General features: G+C 41.7%; 2 protein-coding genes across 3 annotated transcripts in view; one reads left to right on the forward strand and one right to left on the reverse strand.

The window, feature by feature from the left end:
* Positions 1 to 220: 220 nt before the first annotated feature.
* On the reverse strand, positions 221 to 11297 carry BLZF1 (basic leucine zipper nuclear factor 1). Its single transcript, XM_075264027.1, has 7 exons — positions 11234 to 11297; positions 9899 to 9953; positions 8449 to 8876; positions 4984 to 5183; positions 3205 to 3333; positions 1274 to 1493; positions 221 to 1044 (listed from the first exon to the last, which is right to left on the reverse strand). Exons 2-7 carry the CDS (start codon positions 9903 to 9905, stop codon positions 862 to 864), a joined length of 1167 nt encoding a protein of 388 aa, XP_075120128.1. The 5' UTR covers positions 9906 to 9953; positions 11234 to 11297; the 3' UTR covers positions 221 to 861.
* Positions 11298 to 11359: 62 nt separating this feature from the next.
* Positions 11360 to 17359, forward strand: part of NME7 (NME/NM23 family member 7) — a 115136-nt gene continuing 109136 nt past the window's right edge. For both annotated transcript variants that reach the window (XM_075264025.1, XM_075264026.1), the window contains exon 1: positions 11360 to 11469. In XM_075264025.1, the coding sequence (XP_075120126.1) occupies positions 11467 to 11469 (3 nt within the window). In that variant the 5' untranslated portion in view covers positions 11360 to 11466. The remainder of the gene's footprint in view (positions 11470 to 17359) is intronic.

Here is a 17359-nt window from a genome sequence, read left to right on the forward strand (position 1 = left end):
GAAATCCAGGAAGTGAAGAGAGAAGAGAGCCCTGCAGGTTGCAGAACAAGAGTTATGGGAATACCCCTTTAAACTGAAAATACAGGAGCTGGAAACAAGGACCTGGAAGAGTTGAGTAAACTTTCCCTTTAAGCAGAACATTAGGGTCTCTTAAAAATGTTAGATAAACTCTTTAAAGGCATCAAGAATCTTTTTTTTTTTTACAGCACAACGCTTCCATTTTTGTTTTAGTATATGTACCAAACCAGTGTTCAGATAAAATACTGCTTTTTAATAAGAGGCAATACTTTAAAGTAATACAACAAATGTGGGTTGAAAACACTGCAGATCAAATAACAACAATGATAAAAAGATGTCAAATGTCCCTGGGGAGAAAAATACTGAAGAAAGCAATTTCAGAAAAATTTCTTAATGGAATGACCTAGTTGTGTTGTGTAAAAGAAGCTGAACAAACAGCTATTGCACACCCTGCAAATGTCAAAAATATTCTGCATGAAAATTCTACTAAAACAGTATATCCATTATTCCCTGTGTACAGGTTTTATTGCACTATGCTGAGTACCATCATCCCGTGCCTGAGTAGAGAAATTATTGCTACCACGGTTTTCACCACTGCAACCAGTAAGGCTACATGTACACGATGAGTGTGCTTGCAAAGGGGGGGGACCAATATTTCATTACTGAATACACCTGTATGATATTGGAGCAGCTTCCATCCCCCATTGACTTTGATGGGGGGATTCTGTTCCAATGTCACAATGTTGTAGGATAGCACCTGATTTATAATCATGGAAACAGAATGGAACATCGGACCCCCCCCCCCTCCCTCGTTAGAAGAGCCTGCACACTAAGTCATGAGGCCTATAAGGCAATCAGTTCTCCATGGCAGTGATTGCAGCAGTTGAAAGTGATGTTCTCATATCTGGTATATGGGTGAAATCGTCCAATACTTTTTTTTGCTGCCAAGAAAGAAGGTGAAGACTCGGTGAAGGAAATATCTGGAGATACCTCAGAACATGCAATAGGATCTTGAACTTTCAGTATCTGAAACACAATAAAAACAAGATTAATATGGCTGAAAATAATGGATGCTAAAAGTGAAGAATCACATCCTTTATACCAGAACTGAATGTACAGTGGCTGCACGTTCCACTGCTTGTAGCAGGTATGTATTCCATTACCGGGGACCGCAACCCTTCTGCTCTTTTCACAGGTGTCATAAAAGGTGGCTGTAATTTGTAAGATTTCCCTAAGAAGAAGTACGCTCATTTACCATTTCTGCCATTTTTTCTGCAGGAGTGTTGCAAAATTCGGTTTCCAGTGAAGAATGTTTGGGACTCTCCGATCCAGTATTTGCAATAAGATGAGACTTTACAGCCACTGCCAGCTTCTTATTTGCTGCCACGAGCTCTGCGGTGGAGTATGGCTGAGCAATGGGGTAATAGGTCTGCTGTCTCCCCCATTGCAAAGAGACAAGAAGTTCTTCCAATACTCTGCAGATTTAAAAAAAACAAAACAGTCAATGACATAGATAATTAAGATATGCATAGAGTATGGGCTCATTCACACGGGGACAGAGGGGGCGGATTTTGGCGCGGAATCCACATTATAATCCCCACCTCACAATGGTGGTCTAGTGATCTTTTTTTTCCGTGAGCAGCAGGTTTCCGCTCACGGAAAAAAAAAAGCAAGCTGCCCTTTCTTCAGGCGGATTTCGTGGATCATTGAGCAGCGGCCTCTTCCTTGCGGCAGCACCCTCCGGACTTGGCTCATTCATTTTGGGCCTACTCTGGAGCAGGAAGCCGAGACTGACAGTCGTGGCAGGCGTATTTTGGTCCCGATATTGACACGGCTTCCAGCGTCAAAATCAGGACCAAAATACGCTATTCCGTGCCCATGTGAACTAGGCCTATAGGCGTCACTTCTCTTTTATTCACTCCACAATATGCAAACACACTGTAGCAGATGGTGATGGTCCGCCTCTCTGCACCCCCGGCTAATCAGCTGATTGAATGGGCCTAAGCACTCTACTGCCGCAGCCCCTTCACTGCCAACCTGTTCAATACATATTGTAGTGCTGATGCTTTGTATAATAGCACAGTCACATTGACTTGTATAGGCCTAAATTATAATACCAGTGCACAGCCCCTTCAATTATCTGATCAGCATGGATGCCAGACCACCACCAATCTGGTGATAATAGTCCATCAATTCTTTGGCTCTAAATAACTCCTTTAACCTTTTCTGTGCTGTTTGCACAAGACAACAGCAGTGCAATATAGTTACATTTGTTCAGTCTGAAACACAATTGGAGTTCCTGTCCATGAGACATTGATCTTCATGTGCTTCAAATGATAGAACTGCAAATGAATGCAAGCAAAACAGAGAATGTAACCAAAGTCACCTCCCCATGGTAGTAAACTAGTAGGATTCCCCAGTGATAATATGGTATTACATGGTGGCCATTCATATAAATGCCTGTCCTTGTACTAAAACGATGACTGGAATCTGCCACAATGTAAGCAGCTCTTGCGAAGCTCATAGAGATGGGACACAAGCGGGGGGATAGAGATGGGACACAAGCAGGGGGACCCTTTGAGTCCCCTATGCCCTAATAGTTCATATTAATAAAGTTTATCTTAACAAGACTTGTCCTTTAACATAGATTAACTTTGATTCACATGAACTTACAGATCTGCATGGTTTTGACCGCTCGAACCCCATTCTGAATGGAGCAGTGGTCTGGCAGCTTGTGCACTGCTCTGTTCATATCAATGGAAGGCCAGAGATAGCAGAGCGCTGTACTTTAGCCATCTTCAGCATTCGCATTGAAATGAACAGAGCGGTGGTGCACTACCTGATTGCCAATCCTTTCCATGGATAAGGGATAACTTGTTTTTGTGGGAAACCCTATTTAGAATATCCAGCTGGATATCTCCTGCTGGGATCACAAATGAGGTAGTGGATATTTTGCATGACTGCATAGGTGTACTGACAGTCCAAGTGTTCCCATGCTGTATTGTTGTTGTAAACTAAGATGATGTCCAACAGTGGAAAGACTGATTTATTTGCCACTGACCAACAGTTTCAGTTTAAGAACCCCCAAGTCTCCCCAAAGACTCATTTGTTACTAGAATAGGCACCGACAACTACAACAAACACATGACATATCTGAGGTATGCCTTATATAAGTAGACATCTTACTTTTGGGTTTCAGACATTTCTTGCCGATATTGGTCCCTTTCGCTTAACAAATCTTGAAGTGCACTCTGGGCCTCTCTATTTTGCCTCTGAAGATTTGCCCTTATGTTGGTCAATTCATCTGCCATAACTCTGCAATACAAGAAAAGATATATTATTGGGCTAAGAATTTTACATCAGAAAGTTTCAACTCTTACGACAATAGGGAGGAGATTTATTAAGACCAGAGTTTGTACACCAGTCTTGATAATACCTGTTCTGCTGAAGGATACGCCCAATCCTTGAAGCACAGGACTCCTCATAAATCAGGAGCCACCTCTGCAACCAAAGATTTCAGTCATGCCAGAAAACCAGCTGATGACCCCATTACACCCTTTACGATAAGTGGGGAGGCCGACATAAAAAAGCAACTTGCACAAAATAAATTTGGCGCAAATGGAGTTTGTGCCTTTTTAATGTAAGAAAAGTAGCTGGTTCTTAGTATACCCCCATCAATTAGCGCTGTTTTAAACAATGTATTTGAGCAAGCGAAGAAATACAATCCACATGCTGGCCATACCGCCCTGTCCAACCATCGCTCCTTTGCACCAAACTCACAGCATTAGATGATTAATGATTTAATTCTACTGCAGCCCTACTGTACCATACTCACAGCATCACGTGAATGCAGGATAATAGCACTGACTGTAGATATAAAGCTTACAGATCAGCATGATGTTGGAAGTTTAATGTAGAGAAGTCACGGTCAGGCCTGGAACTATGGCCAACAAACATATTGCATTTCTCAGCCGGATTGTTAGTGTGAAAGGTCCTTAATTTAGGATGCATTCACAGATGTACGTTCTTAGAATCAGTTTCCATTTGGAGTGGTGCACACACGCCAGAGAGAAAATTATGCCAGAAGGCGGATGGAAAAATGATACCTGAGGTATTCCATCTGACTCCCTTAAAATTTTAGCAGTGCCAGATGCACAGCAAGTGCTATATGAAGATGAATGCCTGTCCATCTGTACAGTAGTGAAGTCGGCAATTGCTACTGTATTGAGCAGGGGTTGCTCTATTGAACTCAGCAGCTCTTCCTGGAGGTGCTGCAGCCTGAACCCCCTTCATCTAGTGGTGAAGCCAGCTGCTATCCGGACCTCTGCCTCCTGGCACTTTCATTATGATAGAGGGTGGAAGAACCCTTCATCTCCTGCCCGCTGTCCCTCACCAAGCCCTAATTTCCTGCAATGGCAGCAGCAGGGATCAGTAATCATACCTGCTGCTTTCACACTTGGGGGCTCTTGTGCAGGCAATTGTCCCTGCTGCCACTTAAGGGATCAGGGCTTTGGGTGGGAGGTGGATGTTCCTCTCGGGCAATGTTAATGTAAGTTATGTGTGGGGGGACACTAATGGGGAATTATACTGAAGGTGTAAAGATAGCATACTGCATGGAGGCACAATAATGAGGCATTATACTGTGTGGAGGCAATAATGCTCCATTGGTGCCCTTGCACAGTATAATGTCACGTTAGTGCCCCACCACAGTATAAACTTATCTAAACCTGGTGTGCATCTTAAAGTCAGACATGTCTTTTCGTCCAAAAAATACTGGATGTGTTCAGATGCTCTTCGGCTCGAAACTTTACTTGATGGCGGAAGCCAGGCTACTTTAAAGTAGTTGACTATCCCTACCCTAATGGCCTCAGCTGTCCATCATGCCTCATGGGCCATCATGGTAAAAACTGATGGCAACTTATGGTTTTGGAGAAGAAATTTGTAACAATATATGAACTGATTTACCTGCTGGCAAGAAACTTGCTTCTCCACACATCACACTGAATCGACATGCGTTCTAGCTGTTCTGAGAGTTGGGCTGTATTCCGTGCCAAAGCTTCATTCTCTAAAATAAGTTGGTTTTTTTCTCGAGCAATGCGCTCAAAATGATACTGCAGATCATCACCAACAGAGGCCACCAGTAACTTCTTCAACTCTCTGTTAACCTTTAAAAAAAAGACAGTATAAGCCCCACAAGTAATGATCATGAAGATAAGGCTGAAAATATTCTGCAATCATGTTGACATACAGTTATAATTCACAAACGCTAAAATCTAAATGCCTTAAAAGACCATGTAAATCTTTACACTGAGCATATTATTCAATTCGCTCCTAAATAACCTGCTCAAAAAAAAAAAAGGGAACACTAAAATATCACATCCTAGATATCAATGAACAGAGAAATGGTCTGTGTTCACCACCTTTCTACCTGTTGTCTGTTCCATTTGCACAACAGCAGGAGACATTAATTCACATTCAGTGTTGCTTCATAACTGGACAGGTTGATTTTACAGAAGAGTCATTGACCTGGCGTTACATTGTGTTGTTTAAGTGTTCCCTTTATTTTTCTGAGCAGGGTCATTCCATATCAAGTGTATCCAAATAGGAATATTTTTTTTACCTGACGTCTTTAGATTTTTTTTATTTTTATTTTTTATGAAGTACAACTTAAGTTAATTACAAATAAAAAGTTTCGAATTTTTTTCTTCATCAGTTAATTTTTTATAGACTTCTAAAGTTTTGAAAAAGTGTGAATTTTGGCCTGGTATGGCTTTACATTTTTTAACATATCTTGGGCTAGAATTAAGATAAATAGGTGGGAGAGGCATCATTTTTCTCAGAGCGGTACCGGCTTTCATTTGAAATGTAACAAGACGATGTTTCTTTATATTTTGTTTTGGAGAAATCAAATTCAAAATTTTGATGCGCAATTGTGAAAAAAACGTATGTTTTAAAATTGTGAAAAAATGCATTTGTGTTACTTGTGTTCTTGGTTATATTTGTACAGGTTTTCAACTTGGGACCAAATTGGGATCAATTTTTTTTTAAGCCTTGAATCATCTGATTTTATGTTTGTGTGGCTTCTTCCTTTTTTCTTTTCAAATTACAACTTGCTGAATTCAACATTTATATGCAACAATAAAAAAACATAAAAAACAAATACTGTAAGTGCCACGACTTGTTCAGCATTTTCAACCTGAATGCATTGAACAAACCGAAAGAAAAAAGCTGCTCATATCCTCAAGTGCGATTTTCTAAATAGTCTCATCCTAATTATATGTTAACAAGAGTACAAGAACCAATATTTATAACACCTATTTCTACATGTAACAATTGTTTTTTTATTATATCACTAAACATGTAATTTATTAAGAAAAATAGTCCAGTAGATAAATCCTCATTCTATAAAATATGAACTAATCAAACAATTAATAGGACATTTTTAAACTACTGGCCTTTTATCATCAATTTGTCCTTTCTAGTGAGTGAAATGTAATCTTGTCCATAAGCGCTTACTAGCAATGGCCATTTCCTTTTGTGTCAAAGAGTATGTACGGCCTGTCATGGTGTTAGGCTCCACCTGAGTTAATATCTGATTTTTGTTGACTTGTAAAATGTCTGGTTTTCTTGGATACACAAAGGATGGTGCTGGACCAGAAGGATGCAAAAAAGTCAATTTTATGTCTTCATTTTCACAATCTTTGAAGAGTACAGTAGCCAGCCACCAGCGCCGATCATATTCACAGGTCACATAACCAGTTATGTCATCCATTGCCAATCTTGTGCCGCCTTCTACCACTTCATGGACTTCACTGTCATTGCTGAATGAAAAAATCCTTGTTTTTATTTCTGTTTCACTATATGGAATGAAAGTGTGGTATTGCTGAGTCCCTTGGATGGGTTCTGCTTCCTGTAACCGATGTTTTAACAAACTCTCCTTCAGATCAGAAGGACAGATCTGAATTCAAGATTTTCGGAATGACACTGTAATAGTTATATTTTAAAATATTATCCCATCGCGATCCCAACTTGAATTTTGGTACAGATGTGGCTAAGGGCATAGCAGGCCCATGTGCATTTTTTTGAAATTTTTAAATAAAACGTTTTTTTTTCGGAAATGCGTTTTAAAATTTTGCGTTTGCGTTCACATGGGTAAAATATTAACAAAGATACTCTTGTGACATATTTGGTGAAATCCTGTATAGTTCTGAGTAGAATGGCGTATATTTTGTTTCTCTATCTTTTTTCTAGCCTAAGTTATGAGGAGAAATGTGAAGGCAGGCAACACAGAAATTCGCACTTTTTCAGAACTTTGAAAATCAATTAAAAATCCCAAAAAATTTTTAGAATTTTTTTTTCTTCACATTTTGCATTCTCTGACACACTATTACCAAATAACAAAATCTCAAAAGAATTAAAAATATAGAGGGAAAAATCATTGGTTCACTTGACACGGAATGACCCAGCAGTGTACAAAACAAGGCTGTGTTCACACCTTTGTAGGAAGCTCTACCAGCAGCATAGTCCCTCTAATATCACACAAATAAAAGCCATGCATGTGTGGATCTATGCAGCAATATGTAAGACAGGGGGAAACCCTGGACAGATCCAGACTGTGATCTTAACTTAAGTCGGGTAAGGAGTAGAGATGAGCGAACTCTATTCGAAACGCAGGCTGCCATAGAAATGAATGGAAGCGGCCGGCACACAGACTTAGCCGGCGGCCAGCCGCTTAACCCCCCGTGTGTCGGCTACGTCCATTCAAACGGCTGTTTCGAATAGTGTTCGCTCATCTCTAGTAAGGAGTAATCCAAAATAAGTTAGCAGACAACTCTATCCCCCTGCCTGAAAAAAAATAAAATAAAAAAAAAATTATATATATATATATATATATATATATATATATATATGTATTGTATGTATTTATATATTTAATGTAGATTGTGAGCCCCATATAGGAATCACAATGTACATTTTTTTTCCTATCATTATTTAACATCACAAATAAGATTAACCCCAAGTGCAGGGCACACATGTGTAGCTAATAAAATGTTTCCTTTTATAGGATAAATGATCCATGGCAATAGCAAATTTTTAACTTTTTGATCAGTGTATGTAGGTGGGGTAGCCAAGACTCTCATTGTCTCTCAGCTCAGCTCTCCATCTACCAAACCTGCTCTCAGATAGGGCAGTACAATTCACCTAACAGGTTTGGTTTAAGTGTTAGGAGTTCATGAGTAAAAAGCTGGATTCACACATACAATTTATACACCAAAGATAATCGTGGATTTTAAAAGATGGAAGCGCATAAGAAAGGATGGCATTTCTTTTCTTTTTGTATCCACTCAAGAAAACCCTGAAACCTGTGAGTGTGAATACAATGTCAAACAAACTTCAGATTAAATCCCATAACCACATACGTAGCTTTACCTCAGTCTGGACTTTCAGCTGGTTGGAAAGACCTTCTTTATCTTGTAGTAAGCGCCTCTCTGAATTCTTCAATTTCTCTAAAGTGCTTTTCATTTCTGAGAGTTGTTTCCATGGCTCAGTCACACAATCCACCACTTCTGCTTTACTATGTCCATTGACTTCCTGCGATTTAACCTGCTTAGTTAGAACTGTGTGGGTTATTGCTGATTTAGGGATGACAAGTCGCACTGCTTCTATCTCAGTTGCTTTTTCTGTCTGAATTTTGCCCAGCTGAAGAACCCCAGGGCTTATGGACGGTACTGGAGAACTTTTTCTTTTCGGGCTGTGAGCTGTCTTGGGGTGCGACGTTGTCATTTCTACAGATTTTAGAGCCTGTTCTGTCTCCATCCCATCCCCGGTCCCGCGGATAGGCGGAGAAGGTGATATAGCTAAGATAAAATACAAGAATATACAGTGAGAACAACAGTAAAAGCATTTCTGTTCAGTTGCTAACAGGTTTGAAGTGTATTAATGTAACAAGACTGTGACAACTTACGCCTTGAAAAGGATAAGAGACCCAGACAGTGCTCTGTTGTATAAGGGGTGGTATATTTGAGTAACTATCCAAATAATGAAATGGAAGACAGGACCCAGTGCCACTGGCACATCGGGCAAAGAAATCTCTTCCAACAACATGGAGCTCCCATTTTGAAATGTTTCCAAATGGGGGTTATCTGACCTAACCTGGTCATTTGCAACCACCATTGAAAAAAATTGGTCATGGAAAACTAGTGTATACCAATGTGAGACTGCTGATGGACTGGTTTGGTCACATAGCCCTCCATAAGTGGTCACATAGGTCATCAAAACCGCCCACTTAACTAGTATATACTAATTGGCATCAACACCAAATGGTCTAACATCTTTTGGATCTGGATAAACAAAACATCAGAATGCTAAAGATGACAGTACTTATTAAATGATGTACACCAATGGACATTTCAGACCTTGTGACAGGCCCTCTTTTAAATGATATTGCAAGAACTGGCCCAGATTTACTAATAGTTAGACTCTGTAAAATTTGACAAGCAATCAGAAAATACAGCAGATTTATCCCAGCACTGATACTGAATAATAAATCTGGCGTATCTTTAAACTCTATTTGAAGATGATACCACCTTTTATCTGGCATTCTTTGAGCCAGAATTTTCCAAACCAATTCTCGGCACATCTTTGCACATTTGAGTTATGCCCCCATTGTCTGAGAAGCCACACATATTTCTAGAAACTCGGAAAATTTTTAAGCCAAACTAGGTGTGCAAAGTATGTTTATGCCAGTGTGTAGTCCTAACTACAATGGTAAATCCGGGTCACTGAACTTTCTTTTAAATGTGCAAAATTATTATTATATTTTTTTCAAGATTCAACCCTTTTACTTCTCTTAATGGGTTATAAACAATGTATTACTTACTCGTCATTGTGTCTTCACGCAATGTGGTCTGACTGGCTGATGAATTGACGTAGAGCTGAAAAACACAATTTTGAGATTAAAAAAACGTTGTCAAACTTATGCGGTTTTCTCTATTGATCAGATACAAGTTAAAGAAAAATAAAACCCATATCAAGAAACGATGACAACAGAAAATTATAAGTGGCAGATGGCGTTCGGAGAGATTGCCCGCTCTACCATCATCATTTCTAAAGTTTTAGGAGAAGATCAAGTTGTCATCGCCGCTGGTTTAATGCCTCAAAAAGGAATTCCTATTTTTTGGTGCATTTATGACATATCCACAACAGGGGTCCCCAACCCAAATTTCACAGTTGCAGTGTGTGCAGAGAGCACACTAGACATGCCAGCTTTCTTTGGTCACTCCTGTGGGTCTCATGTTCACATTATGTATAGCAAATGAAGCCACCCTGAGGTGGGTACACACGGGACTGCCAAACTAAGATTTCTGTAGTAAGGATGAGAGGGGGGGGGGGGGGGGTAGAAAATGCACATGAAAAGCTGTAGTTTATTGTTATGTATATAGCACCATTAATTCCATGGTTTCGTACATTTGAGGGTTCACATACAAAACACAGAATGTACAAACAGATATGATACTAACAATGACTGACTGGCACAGTGGGGTAGAGGGCCCTGCCCGCAAGGGCTTACAATCTATGAGGGAAGAAGGTTAGAGACAGAAGAGGGCAGAGACTATTCAGATGGTGATCTTCAAAATTTGATGTACCCCGCTGATCAGATATTTGTGACTTATCCTACAAGCATCCATATTCAGCTCAGAAAGTCATATCCATTTTCACATCACTGTAAACTCTACAGAATTTCTTTGTGTGATTCTGCGACAGAAAATCTGGACCATTTATGTCTTGTGTGAATTTACCCTAAATCTTTCCACCATCTGTGATCACAGGATATGGTAGATATCACCAACAGCAAATCTACCCAAACAGAACAGCTGTGGTCCTGACAATTTGTTGTCACTCAGCTTTCTCAGGTTCAGATAGACAGAGCTGTACAGGTCCGGACAGAACGTGATGACGAGGGACCGACATGTACTAGATACATACGTGTTTTATATGGCTGAGGTAAATGCAGACTATGGAGGGTGTGTAATCCTTGTCTAATCCTATACGTGTGAGCCTAACACACTCCCAAAATCAGTCAGACCCGACATAACTCATTCAGAATAAAGTCGGATTCACGACGACAGCCCCGAACATGACAAGTAGTGAAGGAGACAGAAACACGACATTATAGTCCTGCCATTGTGTCAACAGAAACTACAGGGGAACTTACGTGTCCACAGGAAGACGTCTCCCTCTCTCTCTCTCTCTCTCTCTCTCTATTGATACGAGCAGCACGCTCGCAGTGTACACGTGCGTCACTTCCGAGTCTGTACGTCCTGTACGTCTAATGAGCGGGGCCGACTTCATTTCCGGAGTGTGGTTGCCAGGGAGACAGCGGATGACTGTTGTTGGCGTCCAGTGCCAGGTTACTGACAACACAGCAGAGAGAACCTGTGATAGACCATGGTGAGTGATGCCAGAGGATGAGGTATATACATGTATATATATAATCACCATATTGGAGACATATAGTATGTGATACTGAGCACTATATGGGGAGATGTGTAATGTAATAGTATGTGTGTGGTGATAGCTTATCATCTAATGCTGAATATGTAACAGGTTCCTCACTTACCATGTCTGCCTATAATAATGATGCCTTCTTATCTTGCCCCCCTCAGGCTCCTGGGCCCGGTAACAATTGCTCCCCTCACCTCCTGTAGCCGTGCCTATGAGTACTTTAGTAACTTCTGGATCATGGAGGGTCTGATCACAGGAACCCCCACAGGTTGGCAGATTAGAGGATCCAAGTGGTCCGTACCCCTGGAGTGGTGGGCATGCTGGGTCTCTCATAGATAGCCAAGTGCAGTGCTCAGCATTACATCCACTGAATGAACAGCAATGCTCAGCCACTGCTCCAATACATTCCTCTTTACAGCAGAGGCCACAACATAATGGTGAGTGCTGCAACCAACAGCGCCATATCATACCTCCCAACTTTTGAAGAACCGAAAGAGGGACAAAATGTGCGGCGCGCGCAAGGGCGCCGCTGCAAATTTAGCCACACCCACTTTTGTGTTGACTCCGCCCACTCGTTAATTTTTCATGTGCCTGCACACAGTATAATCCTCCTACAGTCACCCGTAAATTATATGTCCCCCCTCTATCTCTCCCCCAGTTTCATATACACCCTTCATCTGCTCCCAGTTTCATGTCCCCCTTCTATCTCTGCCCCCAGATTCATATCCCCACATCTCTGCCCCCAGATTCATGTCCCCCATCTCTGCCCCCAGATTCATGTCTCCACATCTCTGCCCCCAGATTCATGTCCCCACATCTCTGCCCCCAGTGTCATGTCCCCACATCTCTGCCCCCAGTGTCATGTCCCCCCATCTCTGCCCCCAGTGTCATGCCGTCCTCTCCTTCATCTGCCCCCAGATTCACGTTCCACCTCCACATTAAACTTACCTTCTCCTCCGCTCCCTCGCCGCTCTCTGCGCGCCTCTCTCTCACACAGGTCAGCTCCTCGCTTCGCCGCTGCGTGTCTCTCTCGCTGACACATATGCGGCTGAAGCGAGGAGCTGACATGTGTCAGCTCCTCGCTTCGCCGCTGCCGCCGGCTCCTGGCTTGCAGACGCGACGTGACACATCGCAAGCCAGGAGCCGGCGGCAGCGGCGAAGCGAGGAGCTGACACATGTCAGCTCCTCGCTTCAGCCGCATATGTGTCAGCGAGAGAGACACGCAGCGGCTAACCTGTGTCAGCTCCTTCCTTCAGCCGCATGTATCAGCGAGAGAGGCGCGCAGCGGTGAAGCGAGGAGCTGACCTGTGTCAGCTCCTTGCTTCAGCCGCATGTGTGTTCAACTCAGATCTGCGTCCTCTGGACGCAGATCTGAGTTGAAATCGGGACATATCTCCCTCCAACCGGGACCGCGGGACATGTCACCCAAATCGTGACTGTCCCGCGGAAATCGGGACGGTTGGGAGGTATGCCATATATACAGTATTTCAGGGATTGTGCCTGCTATTGCAGCTCGGCCCTATGCATTTGAGCTGCTGTTGTACCATGTGATCAAGGAGCATGATGTGAAGAGACTTCGGCACACTGATCGGTGGGAGTCCAGGGTAGTATTAGACCCTCACTAAGCACATATTGAGGTTTGGATAGGTCATTAGTTTATTAAACCCCATTGTCCAGGATACTAGGTTTTATTTGAAGGGTCTTCCTTTGAATTTTTCTTCTAATCACATAGTCATAGTCCCTCAGTTCAACGTTAGAACTAGGCCACAATGATGCTGCATCTGTTTTAGCATGACATCTTGTGACCGTATAGTTCAGAGGCTGTAGGCTGCAGTGACATTTTGTCCTCAGTAATGTCACATGACCTCTGATCTGTGTTGTCCCATTGCTGCTATGTGATGTTGTATTGCTGTGACCTAATAACACTTTTCTCTCAGCATGTTTCATGCCGAAACCACACAGACCCCCATTATAGTCTATGCAGTCCGCAGGTTTCCCAAGTAACTTCTTTTTTTATATGTATAGTTCTCTGTTCAGGGGGTCCCCAACTAGACTTCCTGAGTGGAAACCCGAATGCAGATGTGAACTGGGCCTATGCATGCCCTGGATGAAGTTGCAGAGAAGGCTGAAATAGACTGATAAGACAGGACCAGAGTTGGGTCCAGGTATAAAGCCTGTATTGCACGAATGGATAGGAAAGCAGCAGCTGCATCACATTTCCTCAAATCCTGGAAGATGGTTGTAAAATTAGGATAGATCAGGGTCCAACTACTGGAATCCCCTAAAGATACCAGGAACGAGTGGCCCCAAGTGCTTGTTGTTGAAGGTTGACCTCCGTGAGCATTGGTGTGCATCCACTCTTCACAGAAGCATATCCATAGAGGAGACAAGCACATAAGTAGTGCTATGTTCAGATCTATTACCTGGGACGGTTTATAGCATGGCAAATGGGTTATGCCCAGTTACTGTCTTTTTTTCTTTTTTTTTTTTTTTTAGAAGCTTTTAAATGGTAACTAAGCTTTTAGATGACTTTTCAGGATAGGCTACCATCTGTGTACATTAGGGAACCAAGGCCTTTATATGACTGGTGTTCTGTGGTATAGCAGCTTGTTTGTGATTCACATCATAAAAAAAATCTACTTCTGTGGCAACTCTAAATAGGATTGTCTTCTGCTAGATCTTTAAGGCCTATTATTGTTACAGAACCTGATCTCACCAAACAGTCCTCTGGTAATCTGGTGGTCCAGTCAGATCCTGGGAATGTATGTGAGAAGCACATTTAGAGCCTTGGGATTAACTCTTTTATAGATCATATAAGATAAGATCATAACATGGGCTCTGTGCTGTTCTTCAGTTCGGTAATAAAGGAGTATTTCTATCTCAATCAGTCATGCCTAAGATAGAAATACACACTTGATGTTGTGTTCACTAGGTCCAGAGTTACATAGACAGCCGAGCTGTTGTGCTATTCTCTCTGTTTCTGTTAACTCCTGTGGAAGAGAATGTGTACTACGGAAACCGCATATTGCGCATGCCCGTGGCCGCAAGAAAAATGGCCGCTTACACAGTAAGTAAACGGCCATTTTCTTGGGGCCTGTGGGCATGCGCAGTTCGCTCTGCCTGAGGACTAGAAGCTTGACCCCCAAAGACGGAAGAAGATGCCTGAAGAGGCTGTTCCTGATAAGGATGGAGGCGGCGCTGGAGAGTTCTCTCGCTGCGTTGGGGACTCCTCGAGTGCTGATTGAGTGCTGGGGACCGCCCCCAGTGCTGCGAGAGAACTCATTTGCATACCGACGAAAACCGGGATTTCTACCGAACAGGGGCGTGGAGAAGAATAGCCTTTCTTAAGGCTATTCCAATGTGTGATCAACAAAAAAATTGATTTTAATGGTAAAATCCCTTTAAGACCTATTGGTTGTATGGTTTTCAACCTAAAAATCCACTGTATCTCCTTGCATAGAATACTCATGTACCAATTCCACCCCTACTTGGGTTGTGTCTCAGGATGGCAAGGGAGGAGAGAGCCTCTTGCTATATAAAACTGGTGTTTTCTCAGTACGTTCATTGCCTTCATCAGTAGTGGTCACGCTGAACCAGTACCGTTGCTTATGGAGTTTGCATTTAGATAGCAGTTTTTACCGCCTCTCACTACAACCATAATAGTGGTGTGTTGCCTAAAATATTGGCTCTCTGAGGATCTGTTTATAGAAATGTGTAGGGTTCAAGGTAATCTATTATTGTCTATAGTGATTTTTAACTAAGCATATATCTGCATAGCCGGAAGGCTATTCCAGGCATACCTTTTATTCATTGATCGGCGCTCTGGTGCTCCGTGCTGGATAGTTAGCATATCAATAAAAGCGGTCTAATTCAAAAATGCTTGCGCCGATCAATGAATAAAAGGTATGCCTGGAATATCCTTTCTAAAGGCTGCGCAACTAGATGCTTAGGATTCTCTATAATATGTTATTAAGAATATAGCTTTGTTCATTCTGTACTAACACAGCCAGGTTATTAGTCTTTTTGGATCGTTGACATGACACAAGGCCAGCAGCCTTGGTCAAAATTGGCTTTTATCTTTTTTCTGGTCGTGTGATGATTAAAGGGATTTTCTGGGCAAAAAATTAATTTTCCAAAAAGGTCTACTAGTGCTATTAATGAGTTAATAAGTGCACCCAAATACCTTTAGCAGTGTTTTGAGTGATTTCTGGGTTTGTTGGGAGCTCCTGGCATCCCCTGCATTTGTTTAACTCTGCATTGTTCTGTGCCGTTCCTAAAACTCCCATGATTCCTTGAGCTGACTCGCTCCCCCACCTTTCTCTCTCGCTTCCCTCTCACACTCACTCCCCCTTCCTGTTTCCTAGCTAACCCACCCACTACATACACAGCAGCCATCTTTAGACTCTTAGTTCTCACTCACTCAATAACCTTCTTCTTTTGCTGTCATATAGGAGTCACCTACCTGTATCATCATTGCAGTCACACAGAGAAATGTTCAGGACAACAATGAATTCTTGATGCTCTTTTTGGCATTTGGTAAAATACGTGTATATATAAATATATATAAATATATATGAAGAGCTCAACGGAAAAATGGCCTAAGTCCAAAAATCAATATTGTGAGAAAAACGAAATTTAAAGTTTTAGCCTAAAGCAAACGGGCATTATTGTGGAATATATCTATCCAATGTAATCAGCTAATGAACACCGTTAATCCTAATCATAAATTGTATTATTTATTAAAAAAATTGCAGCTTCATGTATAAATATTATTTATTTAATATTATTAATTAATTACTACTATTATTAAACGATGAAGAATAATAATTACCTGCCTCCCTTTTTGGCGCTAAATATGTGCAAAAGTCGATTTAGAGCCTTTTAAACAATAAGACAGTTTTTACACTAATATAAACAACAGACCGGAAGTCACGATTTCAATGAAAAAATGACCAACGAGAGTGAAGTAAGTAAGTTTGTATTGGACTTAGGCCATTATTCCATTGAATGTAAATTCTTCTGCATTGAAATATATGGACTTAGGTCATTAATCCTAGGTACCTTGTAAACCCAATGCATAGAACGAGGTACAAAGAAGCTTTCTAGGTAATAATTTGAAATATGACAAAATGTGGACTTAGGCCATTTTTATAATATTATGTATTATATTGTCAGGGTCCGGGGTTGCTAGGTGGGGTGGCATAGACACACAAGTCCAGTTTCTTTAGTCCAAAACAATAGTAGAGTTTTATTTTCACTCAAAAAAGGTAGTGCAGCAACAAGAGGAAACAATACAAAAATAAATACCTGCCCGGCTAGGCTCTAACTAAACATAGAATAGGTTACCTCACCTATAATAGTAGAAATCAGAAGCCAGTTGAATAATTCAGGACACAGCTCCAAAAAAATGACCTCTTTGTTTGACACTCCAGCCAAGCCCTGCCAAACTGTTGCTGCTGGAGCAACTTCTTAAGCCTCCTTGATGAGCAGACTCTCTGCAGCTGAGTCACTGCCGGAACATCCCCAAAGTGTGGACTGGAGGGGGGTGGAATGACAGGTCCCACTACCAATCTACCTGCCGTTCCTAAAAATCCAGCCCAATACTGAGCATTTACCAAAATGCTCAGCAGACGAAAGTTGTCTGCTGAGAACAAACATTCCTTCTGGAGTTTTCTCATCTCACCCACCTGAGTAGTCTGGGCGAGATGTACACCCCCTGCATTACCTGACCAGCCATCGGCTTACAATTTATGTATATATATATATATATACACACACACACACACACACACACACACACACACACACACACACACACACACACACACACACACTC

This window comes from Leptodactylus fuscus, chromosome 2 (assembly GCF_031893055.1).
Source record: "Leptodactylus fuscus isolate aLepFus1 chromosome 2, aLepFus1.hap2, whole genome shotgun sequence".
Taxonomy (NCBI): Eukaryota; Metazoa; Chordata; class Amphibia; order Anura; family Leptodactylidae; genus Leptodactylus; species Leptodactylus fuscus.